Source organism: Hemiscyllium ocellatum, chromosome 19, assembly GCF_020745735.1.
Source record: "Hemiscyllium ocellatum isolate sHemOce1 chromosome 19, sHemOce1.pat.X.cur, whole genome shotgun sequence".
Lineage (NCBI taxonomy): Eukaryota > Metazoa > Chordata > Chondrichthyes > Orectolobiformes > Hemiscylliidae > Hemiscyllium > Hemiscyllium ocellatum.
Window position 1 is genome coordinate 43,669,000 of NC_083419.1, and position 21,942 is coordinate 43,690,941.

The following is a 21,942-nucleotide window of genomic DNA, read 5'->3' on the forward strand; positions in this document are numbered from 1 at the left end:
TGGATAGGATAAATGGGCAAAGTCTTTTCCCTGGGGTTGGAGAGTCCAGAACTAGAGGGCATAGGTTTAGGGTGAGAAGGGAAAGATATAAAAGAGACCTAAGGGGCAACCTTTTCATACAAAGGGTGATGCGCGTATGGAATGAGCTGCCAGAGGATATGGTGGAGGCTGGTACAATTGCAACATTTAAGAGGCATTTGGGGGACTCGGCAAGATGGCAGCGATTCTGTAGATCTGCTGTGGACAGTTCTGCCTAACAGCCAAGGCATACTGGTGTTTTTTGCTATCCCTGGCCAACTTATGTAGTGGAATTATTAGTTTAAAACCTTACAAACACATATTTGTTAATATTTGGGAGTGGGAAGGATGCCAAAGGGAAAAGGAGCAAGCAAATAACAGCAGGGAGGATACTCTCCTGCAGCACCTACAACACCAGAGACGGCAGCAGCAGCAGCCTCTCCTGAACCCCCCGGGGACCTGACAGACTCACAGGAATTGGCTGCGGCGATGGAGAGACTTACCTTAAAAGTTGCGGCTGCGATTGAGTTAAATCCGTGGGGAGATTTGTGCCCAGATCCAACCAATCGCATCTATGCTGCAGAAGCATGAGCAGGAGATCCAGGGCCTCAGGGAGAGGCTGGAGGAGGTGGATGGTCAAACTAAGGCCTCGGAAGCTGCGATGGAGTCATCCAGTCGGATCCAGGTGCTGGAGCGAGAGGCGCTGGCCTTGCGAGACCATATCGATGACCTCGAAAATTGAGGTTGGAAGATAAATCTCTGAATTGTCGGGCTCCCTGAAGGTGAGGAAGGTGAGCAGCCAGTCAGCTTCTTTGAAAGCTGCCTGCTGAAGTTTTTGGGCCTTCACGTTGAGTCCAGCAAGCTTCAGATTGAAAGGGCTTATCGGGTTACAGTGCATAGGTCAGGGCTGGTGCAGCGTCCTTGCTTGGTCCTAGTGCACTTCCACTCATATAAGGACAAACAATAAGTCATAGAAGCTTCCAGATTCCTTGGAAAAGATCTGCAGGCACTGCTATACAAGGGGTCAAAAATCATGTTTTTCCAGGATTTCTCTGCAGCTGTAATTTGAAAGAGGAAGTCCTTCGATGAAGTTAAAAAGAGGCTGAGGAACCTGGGCATCCAGTACTCCATGAGATATCCCGTAGTGCTCCATTTCAGCCACGAGGACTCGGTTTATACATTTGACTCAGCGGATAAAGCTAAAAACTTTGTGGACACTTTAAAATAGATGGATTGGCCTGAAGAATACGATTCATGTTTGTTCTCTTTTCTATCTTACCCCATCCCTTTTTTAAATTCCTTTCTTTCTCCCTAATAATTTCCTTTTTGGAAATGGGGGAAAAGACTTTGGAATAAATTGTTCCTTTTTTTTAATAACTGGATTTTCTGATGGGAAATTTTGTGGATGTTCTTTGTTGTCTCTCCCCCTTTTTTTTGTTTGTTCTGCTTCTCTTTTAGTCATAAGTTGGGTTGACATGAATATGTTCATCCTGACTTTGTCTTTTTTCTGTTGATTTAAGGATCATCTCCTTGTTTTTTTTTTCTGGCCTAAGGCTGGGGCACAGTCCAGGTTTGAAGGAGCTGTGAAGGAGGGGATGGGTTGGGTGACTGCCCCCTATGGGCAGGGGGAAGAGTCTTCCATTCAGGTTTTATAGTTGGTTTTCTCCGTAGTTTTTTGTAAGTAATAGTTATTTATAGTTATGATAGAATAGTTTTTGTACAAATAGTTTTTCAATTCGATGAGTCTTTATTTACTAAAGCTCAGCGCTTTGTAAGCAGGGTTCTCCCTCCGAGGGGTTCAAGGGTCTCTGAAAGGAGATATGGCTAAGTGTCTGATTAAATGGTGCACCTGGAACATTTCCTGTTAAAAGGAAAAAAGTGCTTTCTAGCCTTAAGAGGGAAAGGGTTGATATCGCTTTGTTGCAGGAAACCCATCTTGATGATGGGGAACACCTGAAATTACAACAGAGGGGTTATGACCAGGTATTCTTCTCATCCTTTACTACTAAAAGTAGGGGAGTGGCGGTACTTATCCAGAAAAATCTTCTGTTCACATTGTTAGAGCAGGTAAAAGATGAGCAGGGACAGTTTATGATACTTAAAGCCCTGATACATGGGGAGGAATATGGCATTTTAAACATCTACTGTCCTCCGGGGCATCCCCTCAGATTTTTGATGAGTGCTTTCTCTAAGTTGAGTGCTTTTGGAACACGGCACATTATTATAGAGGGGGGTATTTTAATTGTCTTTTGGATCCAACAGTGGACAGGATGCCTTGTGGTCCCACAACTATTTCTTCGCAGGCCAACCAGGTGGTTGAATTATGTGAGGAGTTGGGGCTGGTGCATATTTGGAGATGTCTTCACCCTACCGGCAGGGACTTCACCTTTTTTTCAAACCCACATAAATGTCACATGAGGATTGACCTCTTTCAGGCTCCCTCAGCCCTTCTGGGTTCGATGATGGGTTATAAAATTGGGAATATAGCTGTCTCTGATCATGCAGCAGTGTATTTGGAGGTTAAGGCCAAGAGTGAGAGGCTAGGTTTGCAGCACTGGCGTTTGGACCCTTTTCTCCTTAAGGATTCCAAATTTGTGGAATACTTTTTGAAAGAGTTTAAGGAATTCTTGACTATCAACTCAGGCATGGCTAGTAGTGGGAGACTGCTAAGGCCTATGCCAGGGGATTAGCTATTTCCTACTTGGCTAGCTGGAAATGACAGAAGAAGGCACAGCAGCATCTACTTGAGACGCAGTTGAAAGCCGCGGAGGTGGCACATTTTGCGCAGCCTTCGGTGACTAAGCTACAGTGGATCACGCCTTCAGGGCTGCCTTGAATTCAATACTGACACAAAACGCAAAGAGAGAACTTGCTTTTGCTAGACAGAGGCTGTTCGAATATGGGGATAGGCCAGGGAAGTATGTAGCGTACCTGACTAGGAAAAAGCGTGCTTCCCAATCCATTACTGCAATCAGAGACAGCGCCGGGCTCCTTACATACAATGTTAAAAAGATTAATGAGGCTTTTCGGAGTTTTACTCTGAATTGTATCGGTCTGAAGGTTTCGAGGACAGGAGGGCTAAAATGGAGACCTTTTTTCGGAACCTGGACCTCCCAGGGGTAACCTTGGAACAGGCCTCTCTCCTTAATGCCCCCTTGACAGTCTAGGAAATACATGAGGCAGCTAAGCAACTTCAGAGTGGGAAAGCGCCTGGCCCTGATGGTCTCCCGGGTGAGTTTTATAAGGAGTTTATAGGGATTCTGTCAGGGTCGATGTTGGAGATGTACAATCACTCCTATATGCATGAATGCCTTCCACCATCTTTGAGAGAAGCTAATATTTCCTTAATTCTTAAGAAGGGGAAGGTTCCTGAGGATTGTGCCTCATACAGACCCATCTCTCTATTAAATTCAGACTTCAAGATCCTAGCTCTGAGATTGGAAAGGGTGTTGCCCCATATTATTAAAGAGGACCGGCAGACTTTATAAGGGGCATTAGGTCCTCTAATAATATTAGAAAGTTGCTGAATATGGTCCAAGTTTGTCAGCAACAATAGATTCAGGGGTTGGTGATTTCCTAAGATACAGAGAAAGCATTTGACTGGGTGGAATGGCCGTATCTTTTTTATGTCTGAGAACAGTTCGGGTTGGGTGGGGTCTTTGCTAGGTGGGTGGAGGTTTTATATCGCCACCCTCTGGCTGCAGTCATCACCAACGGGGTGAAGTCTGGGAATTTTAGGATTGGTCAGGGTAGTCGGCAAGGCTACCCCCTCTCACCGTTGTTGTTTACGTAGGTGATAGAGCCACTGGCAGAGGCCATTCATCAGAACATCCACATAACCGCTCCGGAAGTGGGATCGAGGGCACACAAGATTACATTGTACCCGGACGATGTCCTTCTGTTTTTATTGAACCCGATGACCTCCGTACTCCATTTGATACAATGTATCAAATCATTTGGGGCTATTTCAGGATATAAGATTAACTTTGCAAAATCGGAGGCTATGCTTTGGATGTGCCAGAAGTTGAAGGTGGCTCTAAGTTCCCTTTTAAGTGGTCACCGGCAGGGTTCCGGTACCTAGGCATTTTTATTACCCCCAAGTTTGATCTGTTATTGCAGACTAACTTTGCTCACTTACTCGACAATATTGGGTGAGATCTCCAGAGATGGGGGGCTCTTCCAATTTCAGGGCTGGGCCGAATATCTCTCATTAAGATGAATGTTTGTCCTCGTTTGCTTTATCCCATGTATATGCATCTATAATGTTTCCCAGGTCAACGCTGCGGATGCTTATGGGGTGGTCTGGTTCCTTTGTCTGGCATCATGGGTGGTCCCTCATTAAACTTACTAAATTGCAGTTGCCTCATGGAGGGGGAGGAGTTCATTTCCCAGACATCAGGAGGTATCAATTGAGTTCCCTGCTGTCCTTTGTCTGCGATTGGGTAGGTAACGATCCAAACTCAATATGGCTGGATATTGAGGCCTCCCAAGCAAAGTGCCCTCTTATTAATCTGTTGTTCATGGATAAGATGAGGACAGTCATGGACCACTGCTGGAACCCCATTGTCATTAGTACAGTCAGGGCTTGGAGGGCGATGTGTCAGAGTGAGGGCTGTTTATCCAAGACTTTGCCACTTACACCCATAATTGGCATGCCAGGGTTCCGACCAGGGATGATGGACTCCGGGTTCAAACTATGGGCAGCGAAACGAGTTTCTAGTTTGGGAGATTTGCTTGAGGTGGAGGGTGTGATGTCTTTAGAGCAACTGAGCCGCAAATACGGGTTACCCAGCAGAGACCGTTTCCGTTTTTTTTCAGGTTAGGGATTTTGTCCAGAAGACTACGTTTCTCACTAAACCCTATAAACCCGATACAGAGAGGTTGTTGCTACGTTCCACGAAGACCCTTTCAGTTAGTGCCCTCTATTGCCTGCTGGGTGGCAGGACCTGGCAGGATATTAACCAGTTATGTGAGGTCTGGGAGCAAGGAGTGGAGCTAGGAGAGCCTGGGAGTGGAGATCTCTTCTGAAACATGGGAGAACATATGAGAGAATACTTGAAAAATCTCAATGTGTAATAGGATATATGCTATGCAGTTAAAAGTTCTGCACAGGGCTCATCTGGCGAAATTTAAAAAAGGGGCATTTTCACTGTGCCCCAAATGTAAAATAAGTGTAGGTACTCTTACCCATTACTTCTGGACATGCCACAGGCTCCATGTTTATTGGAGTGCAGTGGCGGGAGAGTTAGGGAGGGTATTGAAGACTGAAGTCAAAGTAGGCCCGATATCTCTCCTCTTAGGTATACAGAATGTACCATCTTTAGAAGGGCATGGGAAGAAACTATTTAATATTCTTGTATACTGTGCATGGAAGAATATTCTGATGAACTGGGTGTCTGAGAACCCACTGGGCTTGCTGGGATGGCAGAAATTAATTATGGAGCACATTCCCTTGGACTTTTTTACAAACATGGTGCACCACACAACGGACCATGTTTATAAGACATGGCAGCCCTACTTGAGTTATTTGGAAACATTTGTCAGTTGTCTTAACTAGGGCGTTTGTTTAACCAGGATGATTAGATTTGTCAAGCCCTGGGCCTTGGAGGGAGTCTCCTGAGTTAATATGGGTATATATACAATGCTCCCGTTCCTCTGTTTGGGAGCCTTGCGCCGAGCGTAGCTGTGCTGTATTTTATGTTTTTTTTTGGTTTTCTTTCTTTTTTTAGTGTTGCTTTGCACAGTGTTAGGGTTTGTTTTGTATTAGATGGTCGGTTAATTGTTAGGAGACAGTAGTTGTATTATAATGAGTTTTTTTTCTTTTTATTATACTGATATTTGTTATTGATTGTATTTTTCAATAATTTTATATGTTTGTAAAGTTAAAAAAATTTGCTAATAAATATATTTACAAAACAAAAGGCATTTGGATGGGTATATGAATAGAAAGGGTTTGGAGGGATATAGGCCGGGTGCTGGCAGGTAGGACTAGATTGGGTTGGGATATCTGGTCGGCATGGACGGGTTGGACCGAAGGGTCTGTTTCCGTGCTGCACATCTCTATGACTCTATGACATGGAATGGACTGAATTGTTTGAAGACAGACATCTGTACTGCTAGGGACCTGAGGGAAAGGTTGGGATGGATCATCCACTTGATGCTTCCTCTGGTTGAACATGTTAGCCAGTAGCAGTGGTGGACTCTCCCTCTTCATGGGCATTTAAACGGGCATTGGATAGGCATATGGAGGATAGTGGGCTAGTGTAGGTTAGGTGGGCTTGGATCGGCGCAACATCGAGGGTCGAAGGGCCTGTACTGTGCTGTATTTTTCTATGTTCTATGGATGCAAACTTACTTGTACTAATGTAATGGGCTCCCCCATCATTCAAAATGGGGACATTTTGTGGACCATCCTTCTCCAGTGAGTTGTTTAATTGTTCACCATCATTCATGGTTAGATATGCAGGACTGCAGAGCTTAGATTGGAGCTGTTGGTCGTGGGATCATTTCGGTTTGATGTATGTTGCTTGGTACCGAAGCAGTCCTGTGGCTTCAAACAGCTTCAGGTTGAGACGGGCATTTTTAGGTTGGCCTGGTGCTGCCCCTGGCAGCCGCCTGCCCGTTCTTCACTGAACAAGGGTTATCTCCCGATTTAATGTCGTGGTCAAATTTCAGGCCATGAGGTTATAGATTGTAGTTGAATAGAATTCTGCAGCTGATGGCCCACAGCATCTGATGAAAGCCCAGTCTTACTTTGCTAGATCTGTTCAAAGTCTATCCCAAACAGCAAAGTGGTAATGCCACATTGCACAATGGAGGCTTTCTTCAATGTGAAGACAAGACTCCATCTCTACAAGGACTGGGTGGTGGTCACTCCTACCACTGCTGTCAGGGACGGAGCTACATCCTTTAGGATTTGGTCAGCTTAGTAGTGGTGAGACCAAGCCATTTTTGGTGATGGATATTGAAGACTCCACCCAGAGACTATCCTGTGCTCTTACTACTCAGTGCATCCTCCCAATGAGGAGGAGAACTGGTTGATCAGTTGGGAGTAGGGTCCTGTGGTGACGGGTGATAAACACCAGGTGGTCTCCTGGCCCATGTTTGACCTCATGCTATGACTCTTCATGGGGGTCAGAGTTGATATTGAGGATTTCCACAATAATTTTCTCTCGAATGTATACCATTATGCTGCCACTTCTATTGGGTCTATCCCATTGGTGGGACAGGACGTATCCAGGAATGGTGATACCAGTGTATGGGACATAGTCATTCTCACAAACACAATGCTAGGCTGCTGCTTTAGGAGTCTGTGGCCTAGCTTTCTAATTTGGTGAAGACAAGGTCAAGTCTGACTCCTTCAGGACCAAGCCAGCTTAGTCAGTTTTGGTAATGGACAATTAAGTGTCATACCTTTCATCCACTCGGTGTCTTTGCTACCTTCAGATCAACCACAAATTCAAAAAATGATCATTACTCTACAGATAACAGCATGCCATCTTTGTTCAGTTCAAAAGGACTGTGAGAAAATAATTTTTAATTTTGTACGCAGGACTTTTGATCTTCAGAATTCTGTTTAGTCTGTCTGTATTCTTTTCCCAACTATCATATGTGTCAAGCCTTTTATCTTTTGTCTCTTAATCGTGATTACGCATTTGGGGGTTTGAAGGAATATAGTTTAAGTTATTTAGTTATAGATTAGAAATCCTTTCTTTTCTCTCCGCTTGTCAAAATTAAGTGTTACAATCAGTTATTTTAACTGTTACTGACAATACCTGGTGTGAACTGTTCTTAGTAGCAATCAGTCCAACAAAAATGATCATTTTAGTAGTCTCATTGGGATTTTATACATTTCATGATGGCTTGTGGAACAGTAGGTTACGAATGTCAATGCAAGCTTCTCAGTTAAGTCATGACATAGGCAATTTTGTAGCTACATTGGATAGGATTAAAACATCCTATGCTGGTCTATTACCCGCCCTTGACCTCTTTATTTCCAACTGCCACCAAGACATTGACCGCCTCAACCTGTCCACCCCCCTCCCCCACTCCAACCTTTCACCCTCACAATGCGCAGCCCTCGACTCCCTCTGCTCCAACCCCAACCTCACCATCAAACCAGTGGACAAAGGGGTACAGTGGTAGTTTGGCACATTGATCTCTATACCGCTGAAGCTAGGTGCCAACCCGAAGATACCTCTCCTACTGACCCTTCGACCATGACCTCATCTCCCATCATCTCACCTCAGGGGATTTCCCACCCACAGCTTCCAACCTCATAGTTTGGGAACCCCACTCCTCCCGATATTACCTCCTACGCAAGATCCACAAGCTTGACTACCCTGACCAACCCATCATCTCAGCCTGCTCCTGCCCCACTGAATTCATCTCCACCTACTGTCCTATCCCCCCCGGTCCAGGAACTCCTCATATACGTACGGGACATCGCCCATGCCCTCCCCACTTTCCCAAAGACTTCCGTTTCCCCGGCCCCCAAAGCCTCACCTTCACCATGGACATCCAATCCCTCTATCCCTCCATCCTTCCTGGACTTCTCAATCTCCACAGATGACCGACTTAACACTGACATTATTCACTCACCCACCGACTCCCACAGCTACCTGGATTACACCTCCTCCCACCCTATCTCCTGCAAAAATGCTATCCATTATTCCCAATTCCTCCGTCGCATCTGATTGCAGGAGTATCAGTTTCACCACAGAACATACCAGATGGCCTCCTTCTCTAAAGACTGCAATTTCCCCTCCAACACATCTCATCCATGTCCTGCATCTCTGCCTTCGAACCCCACCCCTTCAACTTAACAAGGACAGAATGCCTCATGTCCTCAGCTTCCATCCATCAACCTCCGTATATACATTGCAGAATCTGCTGACATTTCCATCACCTCCAAATGGACCCGACCATCAGGGATATATTTCCCTCCCCACCCCTACCCGCTTTCCGCAAAGACCGTTCCCTCCGCGATAACCTGATCAAGTCCACACCCTCCAACAACCCACCTCCCCTGCCACCACAGGAACTGCAAAACCTGCGCCCACACCTCCTCCCTCACCTCCGTCCAAAGGAGCCATCCACATCGATCAAAGTTTCACCAATGTAATTTATCGTATCCGTTGCTCCCGATGCCATCTCCTCTACACTGGGGAGACCAGATGCCTTCTCACAGAGCGCTTCAGAGAACATCTCTGGGATACCTACACTAATGAACCCCAACCCATGGCTCAACATTTTAACTCCCCCTCCCATTCTGCCAAAGACATGCAGTTCCTGGGCCTCTTCCATCGCCATTCCCTTACCACCCTACGCCTGGAGGACGAATGCCTCATCTTCTGTCTTGGGACTGTTCAACCCCATGGCATCAATGTGGATTTCACCAGTTTCCACATTTCCCCTCCCCCCACCTTATCTCAGCACCGTCCTCATGACCTGTCCCACCTGTCAATCTTCCTTCCCATCTCTCCACTCCACCCTCATCTCTGACCTATCACCTTCACCCCCACCTCCATCCACCTACTGCACTCTCAGCCTCTTCTCCCCAGCCCCACCCCGCTCCCACTTATCTATCCATCCCTGAGGCTTCCAGCTTCATTCCTGATGAAGGGCTTTTGCCTGAAACATCGATTTTTCCTGCTCCTTGGATGCTGCCTGACCTGCTGTGATTTTCCAGCACCACTCTAATCTCCAGTAACTGCTGTACTCTCCTGCCTAGGATTAAAACAGGGCAAGTGCAGTACCACCCAGCTGGATGAGAGTGGAGTGGAGCTATAGAAGGATTTTGTGATCAACTGTGCTAAAGCTATAAACTCTGTGACCCTGCATTGACAGGCTAAGTGAGTGTGACACTTCGTTGCCCAGGGTGAACTCATGACTTGAGTTAAAATCAGGGGTTCAGCAGAGTTTCAGAGTCAGAAGGGATTGTAATTGGTTGAGCATGTGATATAGAAATGTTTCATTTATATCTAAAATATTGGAAGTAATAACAATATTATTGATCCACAAAATTTTAAGGAAGGCAAAGATTTTGCTTTGTTTTTAAAGAACAAATTAAGATTGTATACATTTAGGTGTTGGAGTCTGGATGATAATTTGCATCAGTCAAAAATGGACAGGGTCAAATAATGGGATCTCTGAAGTGACAAAGTCAAAAACTGTAATTACAATCAAAATGTACAAATACAGAATCAACACGATGCTATAGAATATGACATTCCATGAAAATGGTGCTATCCAATGTAGAGCAATGTCAAAGAAGTACTGAATTATTGGGTTATTTGCCAGGGCTCGTAAATAATATTATTAACTATATCTCACTGGTGGGCTATAACCTTTTCCTTCTGTTAATCATAGTAATGCTCTTCCTTAATCACTAAACAAATTCAAGTGAGGTCAGGTAAAGCAGTTACACTGTGTCCTGAAATACATTTGTGTTCATCAATGTTACGGGTTTCAATATTGGGAAAGGGTACTCTTCCTGACATTGCTCTTTGTGTCAGCACTGTGTTTGTCCATCTGAGTTATGAGTTGAGATTGGTGTAAGATGACAACTCCAATTTGATTTTCAATCTATTAGTTTAAAGAGGACAAAAATCAAATACATTTTTAAATTAGACAAATAATTGCTCCATGCTGCCGAGCTTGAATATTGGCCTTTGGCCTCAATTACTGAGAGCAGTAGAACAGGGCTCCCTCCTGGACATCCCTCCATTCCTGATGTTAACATCGGTAGTAATTCATGCTCAATTACTGTTAAATTCTAGACAGTTTGATAGTGTATTTAGAATAATAATTTATTGGAGGATCCTTTGAACTAACTTTGCAAAGCTTTGATCCTAATTTCTGTTCAATTGTCAACCGTTTCCTCAATATTACATAATTTTTCTGAACAAATTTAAAATCCTGCTATTTTTAATCAATCCCAAAAGAATCAGGTCAGGTCTCTGCGAAGTTATTGTTCACTGTTGGTGGATGCTTTGTTCTCATAATGGTATGTTGGTTGCTGCCATACTCTGTCAATGACCTGCTGTGGATTCACACTGTCTGTGCTGATTTGTATGGAGATGGCTTCTTGAGACTTGAGTGAGTAGCTGGCAGCCAGTAAGCCCATCTGGATGCAAGTGTGAGTCTCCTGTTGTGTCAGAATGCCTGCTATAATTCCAGCAGCAAGGCTGTAAAGAGAAAAAAAATGATGTGATTCATAATAAAGTTCCAGAATATTCCCGAAAACCTTCTGAAACAATCTGAGCAGCTTGGTTGTAGGTTTGCCAATGGACTGTGACATTGCACTTTGTGGGTTATTGGCAGTTGGAGCACTTTACTCATCTGGTAAATGACCATCATTTTGTGAAACAGACAATGAAAGTTTTTCAAATATTAACTCCTTTAGTGTTTGTGTTTTAGAAATTAAATAATACAGCAGGCCAACTGTTAACAGGGAAACCTAGGTGACTCTAAAATGAAAGACAAAGGCTAATCTAGGACAGACGAAGCATGTGACAGATGAAGAGATATGTACAATACTGAACAGAGCCAAAATGGTCAGAAGCACTAAGGAATTGACAAAACGTGGGTGAGGGTGAAACCACAGAAAAGGTATAAACAAGGACATTAGTTTTGTTTGGTGTCTGTATGTCACTTACAAATACTTTACAAGAATCGTAACAAACACTACATTGGACAAACAGGCAGAAGACTAGCCACCAGGATACATGAATATCAACAAGCCACAAAACAACATGACCCTCTCTCACTAACATCCTTGCATACAGATGAGGAAGGACACCAGTTTGACTGGGACATCGATCCTAGGACAAGACAAACAGAGACACGTATGAAAAATCCTAGAAGCATGGCATTCTAACCAGAACGCTATCAATAAACACATTGACTTGGACTCCATTTATCAACCTTTGAGAAAAAAGAACAGGAAATGACATCACCAACCCAAGGAAACCTAAACACATAAATAGAAAGCAGGTCACTAACACCAGTGCTTCACCAGAGGCTCACTGATGACCTTACCGAATATGGTGATGAAACGTCTGAAAATGAACCTTCCAGCTTAGCAAGCAAACTTACATCATGAATGTGCTCATTACTGCTAATATCCTAAGATTCAGTTTTCTTCTGACAGATTAGGAGGGTAGTATCTTGATTTGGGAGGGAGAGAGGAGTCTCAAGACGAACAGAACAACAATCTGATGAGTCACACTTCCCTCATGTTTATTGCTTTGCATTAACTCTTTACAAGGGTCACTTGTACATTAAGAGCTAGCTGTTTGGTGTAAGGAAAGCTAATAGGAGAGAGAAGCAAACTCCGATTCCTCTTCTCCTATCCAGCCATTGCTTTTTTTTTAATGATTCAAAAAAGAATACTGCAGATGCTGGAGATCTGGGAAAAGTAAACACAATGTACTGGTGAAACAGTTGGTCTGGTCGAATCTTTATACAGACAATCAGAATTAATGTGTGAAAATGTATCGAGACCTGGATAATGTGGGAAATGGCAAGAAATGTGGTGGAACTGGTGAAGCTGATCTCAATCTTGATATCAGGAGCAACTCACTGCTACCTTTAACTAAGCTCCACGTGTGGAAGAAAGATTTTTGTGACACAGCAGCGAGTTGTTTACTAATGGGGATTATTACTTGTTCTTGCTTCATTAATATATAGCTTCCTTTCCTACCAGCTGCTGTGAACAAACCAGACACCAGGAATTCTCAATGTGTAAGTCAGAGCGGGTATCTGGCAACTTCAGTTCACCCACTGCCTGTTCCAAAGGACCTCCATATTGGGCACCAGGTAGCTCAGAGCATCGTCCACACACATCCAGCAATGACGGTCACTGGCACCCGACATGTGCCAGCCTCCAAACACCCTCATGCCACATCCTTGATCCACTTATAGGACACTTCAGCATTTTAGTGCTGTATCTCATGGCCTAATGACAACTATTATTGTAACGCTGCAGCAAAGATACTGCGTGTTCTGGGACCCCACCTGTTCTCTTAACAGGGAGCCAGCCTTTACTCAGGGGATCCTGCAGCAGGAAGTCAAGGGCAGCCCGATACCAGTCCAGAGGCTTGGACACAGAAGATAAGCTACTCAGGCAGTCAGAGTCAGACCCCGCGAGACATGAGCAGCTGAATGAGGCAGCACACCGCCAATCTTGACACTTTCTGCTCTGTTTCAGTCCTGAAATGAGAGGCAGGTTTTCAGAGGGTAGAGGTGGAGCTGGGGTGATCTGAGTGACTGAGTTGGCAGTGTTGAGGGCATGCAGATTTGGTGCTGAGGAGTGGGTTAGAACGAGTGAGGGAAGATGTTGCAGATCCCAGACGAAAGAGGACGCCCGATATCTGCACCACCTCATCCAGTAGGACCTCGAAGTCTAAGTCTGCAATGTGTGGTGCCAAGTTTCCTATCACTGCCATGTCTGGGGCAAATGTCAGGAAGTGTATAGGCCAGGTCCACGCAGGAAGTGTATGGCTAGATGTACACATTGGCCTTTTAAAGATGGCACAGATGTCCACGATCCCAGTCAACTGAGGGATATCCCAGCAGTCACTATTTTTTCCTGGGAATGGCACTTGGCAGGATAGGCCCAGAATCTGGTGACAGGGGTGCCAAAGAGGCAAGGCAGATCATTAATGATGAGAGTTTGGTAAGGTACAGTGAGAAATTTCTTTAGGCATTGCAGTGATAAACCCTCCAAAAATAACCTGACGAGACTGACACTTAGCTGAAACAAATCAGAAGATTCAGCCCAATGTTTCAAGACTAACATAAATCCTGAAGAGTCATATTGTACTTGGAAGCTTTTCATTTTCTCTCCATTGATACTGCCAGACCTGCTGAGTTTCTCCAGCACTTTGTTTTGATATTTGAAGATAGGCTGACCTAAAGGCAGCAATGAAAAACTACAACATTACCATCACTAAATTCCCCAACATTCTTGGGGTAACCATTAATCCAGAAACTTAACTGAACCAGCTACATGACCCATCTTCTGACTTCCTGAAGTTTGACCACCATTTACTAGGTATAGATTGGGATTGTGATAAAATATTTTCCTTTTGCCTGCATCTCAACAATCTCAATGACATCCAGGATAAAGCAGTCTGCTTGATCAGCCCCCATCATCATGCATTGAAGTAGCAGTGTGTACCATATACAAGATGTACTGTCATAACTCACTATGGTTTCTCCAACAGCACTATCTAAACCTGCAATCCAATCCAGCAGTCAATGCATAAGAACAGCACCACTTGCAAGTTCCTCTCAAAATTGCACAACGTCCTTACTTGAAATATAGAGTTAATCCTTCATCATAGCAAAGTTCAAATCTCAAACTTTTCTCTCTAATAGCACTGCGGCTTCGCTGCACAGTCTCTAAATGGGAGACAAATTGTTTTTTTTAGGGTGCAGTCAAGGGCAAGCGTGGGATTGAGTGTGAAATTGGAAAGAGAAAATTCAAAAAAACACTATCGTGGCATTGGCACAATTTGTTTATTGGAAATTCATATCCACTGAGAACTAATAGGTGCCTTAATTTCCAAATAAGAGAAAAATGTATCAACATATCTGAACACACAACTTCTATCACAACTAGATTTGATGCATAACCTAATAGGGTGGAGACACAAATAATTGTTGATACTGGTTCCAGTTTTCAGTTAAATGTGATTTCTATTAAATCTGTGACTCATTTTCTCTTTGATATCAAACTAAAAGGACAAGTACTTTGTTCTTAAAATGGCTACGACAATGGAAAATCCTAGCTGCGGGGCATTTCATAGTAATAGGAACAATTTCAGCTGGTGCCATAGGATTAATATCACATGGTGGAAATATGTACTTCTGAAGGTAAAGTACCTTCTGTTTATTCCCCACTGTATTTCTTTCCTTATCCCTTTGGGCCATGCAACTCTGGAGAGTATAAGTCTTTCTATCATTTTTCTCTCCAATACTCCATTTTTTTTAACCCCCAACAGTAATTATGGTAATCCATACTTTCCATTTTGAACCAGTCAGATAAAAATGATAAATCAAACACCATTTGCTATTGTTATTAATGTTGGAGCATGTGTTGTGGCTGCACATGAGAATCTTTGGTCGATCTCGGTTGGCCATTTCCCAGGACCCACGAAGCTGCTGATAGGTGGTGGGAGGACCTTGAACCTATGACCACAGAATAACGACAAGCAGTTAAGTAGCTCTTTTACACCACAGTCAGACAACTTTAGAGCTAATTAAGTACTTTTGGGATGTAGTCACTGTTATAGTGTGGAAGATACAGTAGCCAAAATACTCAGTAAGTTCCTACAAGCAGCAATGTATTAATGAATAGATAATAAGCAGTTAATGTGGGATAAAATATTAACCAGGACACTGGGCAGAATTCCCCTGTTCCTTTTTCAAGTAGAACGTTTACATCCACTTGAACAGGCAGATGGATTCTCTGTTTGAATTCACATCTGAAAGGCTGGACTTCGAGTATCATTCTTGATTTATCTGCTGAGGACTTAGTGTGAGTTGAACCAGGGAGTCCTGTGACTCAGGAGGCAGCAGTGTGATAGACTCAGACACAAAAAGGGCAGTCAGAGCATTGTGTTATTGGGCTGAGCTGAAACCTGAGGCCAGAAAGTAAGCTTATCTAATTGTAATTGCCTAAGTCACGCCAAGTCAAGTCACAATTTCCAAACTCTGTGCATTTAAGACTCCGATAGATTGTGACCTACTTGTTTTTAATTCCAGGGGAGAATGAAAACATTGAATGGAGCCATGTTTTTCTGATGTAAATCATTCCCACTTTCATTAGCTCAGTTATAAAACTGGCTGACATTCAGAGATAGCCCAGATGCTGACACTTGGTTTAGCCTGCAGTCCATTTTAGAGTTCTCTGCTCAAATTTAACCTTTTTGTTTACTGCTAAGTGAACTGAACAAACACTGCAGCTGCTGTGAATTCTAGGTATTCTACTCCTAACTGTAAGAAACGGGGAAACCACATTGAAAACATTGGCAGAAGTGAAAATGCTGATCGGGTGATATTTATTTATCCTGGGGAAACATGCAGAGATGCCTCACAGGAACATAAACAGATAAAAACTGACATCAAATCAAAGAAGGGGGTATTAAGACAGGTGACCAAATGCTGGATGAAAAAAGTCATTTTTACAGAGTGTCTTAAAAAAAGCAAAATAATGTGGTGAGGGAGAGGTTTGGGATGGAATGCTAGAGCTTGCAGCTCAGTCAGCTGTCGGCACAATTTACTGATACAGACTTGTGGATCACTGGATCGAAGCAACAGATAGAGCTGACTAGTTCCATCACAAAATGTTCATGCAGCTACCAAAGGGACACAAAGAATGTGATATAGTTTTCTAACTTGGTTGGCCTGAAGGCAATAGTAGTCATTCCAAGCTGCAGAAGAGGAAACCTGGTGGGGGGTTAGTACCACAACAAACTCTCACCCTGATTCCAAATCTGAGTCAAATCATATATCTTGTTTGCTAGACAGAATATTATTTCACCCAAGATTTAGACAAGATGTCCATGTACAGAAATATGGTGATTAACATCGATATCCAAGAGTCCAGAAAAGTATGAGAAGAAACATTTTGGCCTATACTGTATCAATTATGAACTGGAGAAATCCAGTTATTTTCACAAATTCACTTTTACTTAACCCCACACATCCAAATTGACAGGTGATCATCAAAACATATACACTCTGTGACACTTTTGAAGAACTGGATAGTACTGTAATTGCGTCAGGGATTTAATAGGGTATCTTGGATATTTAAAGTGCAAACATTTGTAAGGATCATTGATAATGGCACAGGAGTGAAACAAACTGATAATGTTTTCAAAGAACCAGCAAAGGTGAGACAACTTCACAGAGGGCACTATCCTGTCACCAAATCACTTTATTTATACTACTTATAATACTGCATATTACTTGATACTGATCTCGCTTCCTCGGAGGGAACAGAACCTCTGACACTCCTGCTCATATCTGTCAGCCAGGGCTCCCTGATCAGACCGGGTCAACAACCCCAGTCAGGGAACTCAAATTTTTTTTTATTCATTCATGGGATGAGGGCATCACTGGCTAGGCAGCATTTGTTGCCCATTCCTAATTGCCCAGAGGGCAGTTAAGAGTCAACCACATTGTTGTGGGTCTGGAGTCACATGTAGGCCAGGTAATGATGACAGTTTCCTTCCCTAAAGGACCTTAGTGAACCAGATGGGCTTTTCTGACAATTGACAATGGGTTCACAGTTATGATTAGATTCTTACTTCCAGATTTTACTGAGTTAAAATTACACCATCTGCTGTGACAGGAATTCGAACTTGGGTCCCCAGAACATTACCTAGGTCTCTGGATTAACAACTGAGCGATAATATCACTAGGCCATTGCCTCCCCTTGTGCGAGGTTCACCTGACTGACCTCAGTGCTATCACTACATTCCCCACTCCTCCCAACAATTCTGGGGATGTAGGCCTATTCTTTTTCTTGTAGCCATTTTTATTAGACTTATTAGATTCCCTACAGTGTGGAAACAGGCCCTTCGGCCCAATAAGTCCACACCGACCCTCTGAAGAGTAATCCACTCAGACCCATTTCCCTCTGACTATTGCATCCAACACTATAGTGCAATTTAGCATGGCCAATTCATCTGAGCTGCACATCTTTGGACTGTGGGAGGAAACCGGAGCACCTGGAGGAAACCCATGTAGGCACGGGGAGAATGTGTAAACTTCACACAGACAGTCACCTAAGGCTGGAATCGAACCTGGGTCCCTGGCGTTGTGAAGCAGCAGTACTAACCACTGAGTCACGGTGCCACCCCATTCCTGGGACATTTTCACACTGGTCCAGTTCCTCTGACTCAGTCTCGGATATGGGTAGTTTACCTGACCACAGACCACCTCCTGTGCCCAGAGCATCTTGGAAGAAGTTCATCCTCTTTTTCAGGAAGTGAATCTGTTGAAGCTGTAACAATTGTTATGTCCATCTCAGACTTCGAGGTCTCTTTGACTTTAGATGGAGAGGGTGAAGCCAGGGGTTCAGATGCCTTTCCGACTGTTCTGAGGGGCCAGGTATGTTTTGCTCCTGCCCTTTTTATGAGTTTGCAGCTTTCATGTGGTCCACGTATTTGTTCAGGACCACCTCACCGACCCAAACGTTGTACGTCACAGGACCTGACCTCATGTCAACCATGTGTCTGACCCATGCAGGGCCATCTCTGTGATTTCAGCACCAACCTTCATCCCCTGAAGAAATCTGTCTCTGTCCCTTACAGGAGTCTTGTGTCTGACACTGGCATTCTTGTTGCCATTTCACCCACCCTCCCAGGTCCAAGGTGGTCAGATTTAACCTGGTCCGGAGTCTTCTCCTCATTAGCAGCTCTTCTGGAGCAATCCCTGCAATAGCATGAGGGCTAGTCCGATAATCAAACAGGAACTGGGACAGGTTGGAATCTAGTGAAACTGTAGGCTGTTTCTTTCAGCTTGCCTTTGAAGTTGGGACTGCTCTTTCTGCCAGACCATGGGACAATGAATGGTATGGAGCTGTCCTTATATGCCAAAAGCTACTCAATTTTAGGAAATACTCAAATTCCCTGCTGGTAAATGATGGCCCGTTGTCTGTGACCAACACTACTGGTTGCCCATGTATTGCAAAAGATGCTCAAAGCTTTTTTATCACCATCCCTGTGTTTGATGAGTGAACTCTGTGCACATTTAACCACATTGAGTGAGCATCCAAAATGACTAATAACGTTGAGCCCATGAAAGGTTCGAATATCCATGTGTAACCAAATCCAGGGTTTAACCAGCCATTCCCACGATTGTGGGGGAGCTGCCGGCATTAAGTTTTGTCCTTGTTGGCACAGCAGGCACTGCCCCACCAGCAGGCTATGTCTGCATCCAATCCTGGCCACCGGGTATAACTTCCCGCCAATATCTTTACTTTGGAAACCCCTGAATGACACTGGTAGTTTTTAGCCAGTATCTGGTGGCAACCTTTACTCTGGACAATCACTCTTGCTCCCCATAATAACATGAGATCCTGTATGGTGATCTGGTCTCAACAGGTCCAGCAAGATTTCAATCCTGATAGTGCTGTCCCTGTTGTTTCCCCATCACCAGCAGCTGTTTCAGTTTTGTCAGGACCGGACTTTTTGTGTCCACGGTCTGATATTGTCAGACGCGGCTGGAAGGGTGGGCAGAAAGTTCAAAACCAAATGGATGCTTCAAGTGGCAGCACCATCGCTGGGATATCTGCTGATGGGAGGTGGGTCAAGGTATCCAAATTTGCTACTTCTTTTCTGGACAGTGTTCCAACTGGTAATTGTACGCACCAGAATGATAGCCCATTGCTGAATGCCATCTGAAGCTGTGGGTGGCATGGCCTTTTGAGTAGCCCTTGCAGGGTGTTGTGGTCTTTATTATTACAAGTCTATGTCTGTAAAGGTATTGATGAACATTCGCACACCAAAGATGGCCGCCAACCTTCCTTCTCTCTCTGAGCATTACGCTCTGCATCAGCCAATGTCCGGGAGGTATACCATATTGGGTATCCCTCTCCATGGGGCAATCCGTGAGCCAACACTACCCCAATACCATATGCGGCAGCATTGTATGTCAGCATGGGATCTCGCTTGGGATCATAGTGTTTTGCCAGGATGGTTTCCAACACCTTAGATGATGATAGCTGCTTCTTCACTTTCCTAAAGGCTATGGTTTGGCTACAATACTATTTCCAAAGCTGACCCTTTTTCTATAGGCGAGATAAGGGTGCCAGGTCCATAATAATTCACCAATCCAAGGAATACTTGGAAGAGGTATTTTTCCCTTCTAAGGTGCATGCCCCCACCCCACTCACCCTCTAGGGAAAAGGTCTATGTCCAAGTTCTCTAAGTGCCTCTTACTGGTCTTCCTTGTTATTACTATGTCATCTAGGTAACTGGTGATCTGGGGTAGACCTTATAAAATGTTCTGCATCATCCGCTGAAAAATGGCACAGACTGATGGTACTCCAAATGACAGTCTCATATATTGGTACAAAGCCTTATGGGAATTAATTGTAGCATACATCTGGGAATCCTCATCTAACCGCAAATGCAAGTACACATGGCTCATGTCCATCTTCATGATAGACTGTCCCTCCTGCCAGTTATGTGTACAAGTTCTCTATGTGAAGGATTGCATATTTATGCAGCTGTAAGGAATGGTTTAGTTTATTTAAAATCCACACAAATGTGTACCAACCCATTGAGTTTCACAATTGGTATGACGGATGCTGCCCATTCCACAAACTAGACCGGTTTGATGATTCCTTTGCTTTCCAGCCTTTGGATTTCTGCCTCTACTTTTGCCCGTCAGGCAAATGGCACCGAGCGGGCCTTGCAGAATCGTGGGATTGCTTCCTGGGCAACATGCACAGTGGCCTTGGCTCCTTTGATAGTCCCGTGACCTTGCTAAAAAATGCCCAGTATTTAATTATGACTCCCCTCAGGCAGTCAATTTCTTATCAAAAATATTGAGCCAATCAAGGCGAATCTTTTTGAACCAATTTCACACCATCAGGCTTGAGCCCAAACGTTTCATTACAATTGGCAAGTGAACCAGCTGCTTCTCATAAGAGACTAGAACCAAAGTTGTCACCTTAATCTGTAAAGGTTGCCTGGCATAAGACCTCGGCTAGACTGAGAACCTATGAAAATTTAAGGTCGGAGTCCAGACTGGTTCTGAAATCACTGATACAGCTGTACCAGTATCACCATTCATTAGAATCAGGTGGCCATTTAACCAGATTATTTTGTTTGGTTCTGATGTGGATGTTCCTAAGCAATTTCACTGTTCCAAGCCAGATGTAGGTGCATCCTACTGGATATCAGCCTACTGCTCAATTCAGGCCTTTTGCTGTCTCGAGTTTGCATACCAGCATTGCTTGCTGGCCGAGTTCCTGAAGAAAATGTTGACCTGTTTGGCTGAGGTTTTGGATTTGTTTTGGTGTTTTGCTGTGGGCTGACCTAGAGTCCCTAGGTCCTGAGTGAGGCTATACAATTGCCTTCACTCAAATGGTGCCCTCTAAGCTCAGTTAGCCTTGCAAGGGTGTTCACTTCCAACAGTATATCCTGAAATTCACATGCTCCACTTGCTGCATTTTCCAATGACAAAGCCAGTTGCAGTGCCTGCTTGAAGTCCATCTGTGCTTTAATCCCAAATACCAATTGGTTTCTCAGCATCTCATTAAGGGTTAAACTAAAAACACATGCCTCTGGCAGCTATCTTAACCTTGTCAAAAATCCCGACAGATTATCCAGGGTTTTGAACTGCTGAGTAAAACCAATAGCATCTCAGAATTAGAGGAAGCTTGGGGTTGTATCTTCCTTAACTAAATCCGTCAACTCTTGAAATGTTTTACTATCTGGTGCCTTAGGAAATGTTAGGCTCCTAATAACCAAAAAAGCTGCGGGTCTACAAGGTGTCAGGAGAGTTACTCGTTGCTTTTCTTCTGCCCCATTCATTGCCTGGAAAAAGTAACGCATTCTTTCTACATACTGGGCCCAGTCTTTGACAGCAGGATTGGATAAGTCAAGCTTAACAAATAACAGCATGATGCCAGAACTGCTTATCCCAACTGAAAGACAATTGTTGAGTGAATTTCTTCAGCAGCATTTTTTTTTTTGCTCATTGCTACTTAAATAACTCCACAGAGGACGGCATCCTGTCATTAAGTCATCTTTTATTTACACATGCATAGTACTTGACATTGTTCTGGCTTCCTCAGAGCCAGCTCTCCAAGTGAACAGAACCTCTGCCAGTCCTGTTTATATCTTTCAGTCAGGACTCCCTGACTGGACCAGATTAACAGCCCCTTTCTGTGAACTC

The 21,942-nt window shown here is 44.0% G+C and overlaps 1 protein-coding gene across 1 annotated transcript in view; it reads right to left on the reverse strand.

Moving 5' to 3' along the window:
* Positions 1 to 10,947: 10,947 nt before the first annotated feature.
* Positions 10,948 to 21,942, reverse strand: part of zgc:136858 (uncharacterized protein LOC678543 homolog) — a 102,880-nt gene continuing 91,885 nt past the window's right edge. Inside the window, exon 19 of the mRNA XM_060840076.1 lies at positions 10,948 to 11,207. Within this exon, the coding sequence (XP_060696059.1) occupies positions 10,988 to 11,207 (220 nt within the window). The 3' untranslated portion in view covers positions 10,948 to 10,987. The remainder of the gene's footprint in view (positions 11,208 to 21,942) is intronic.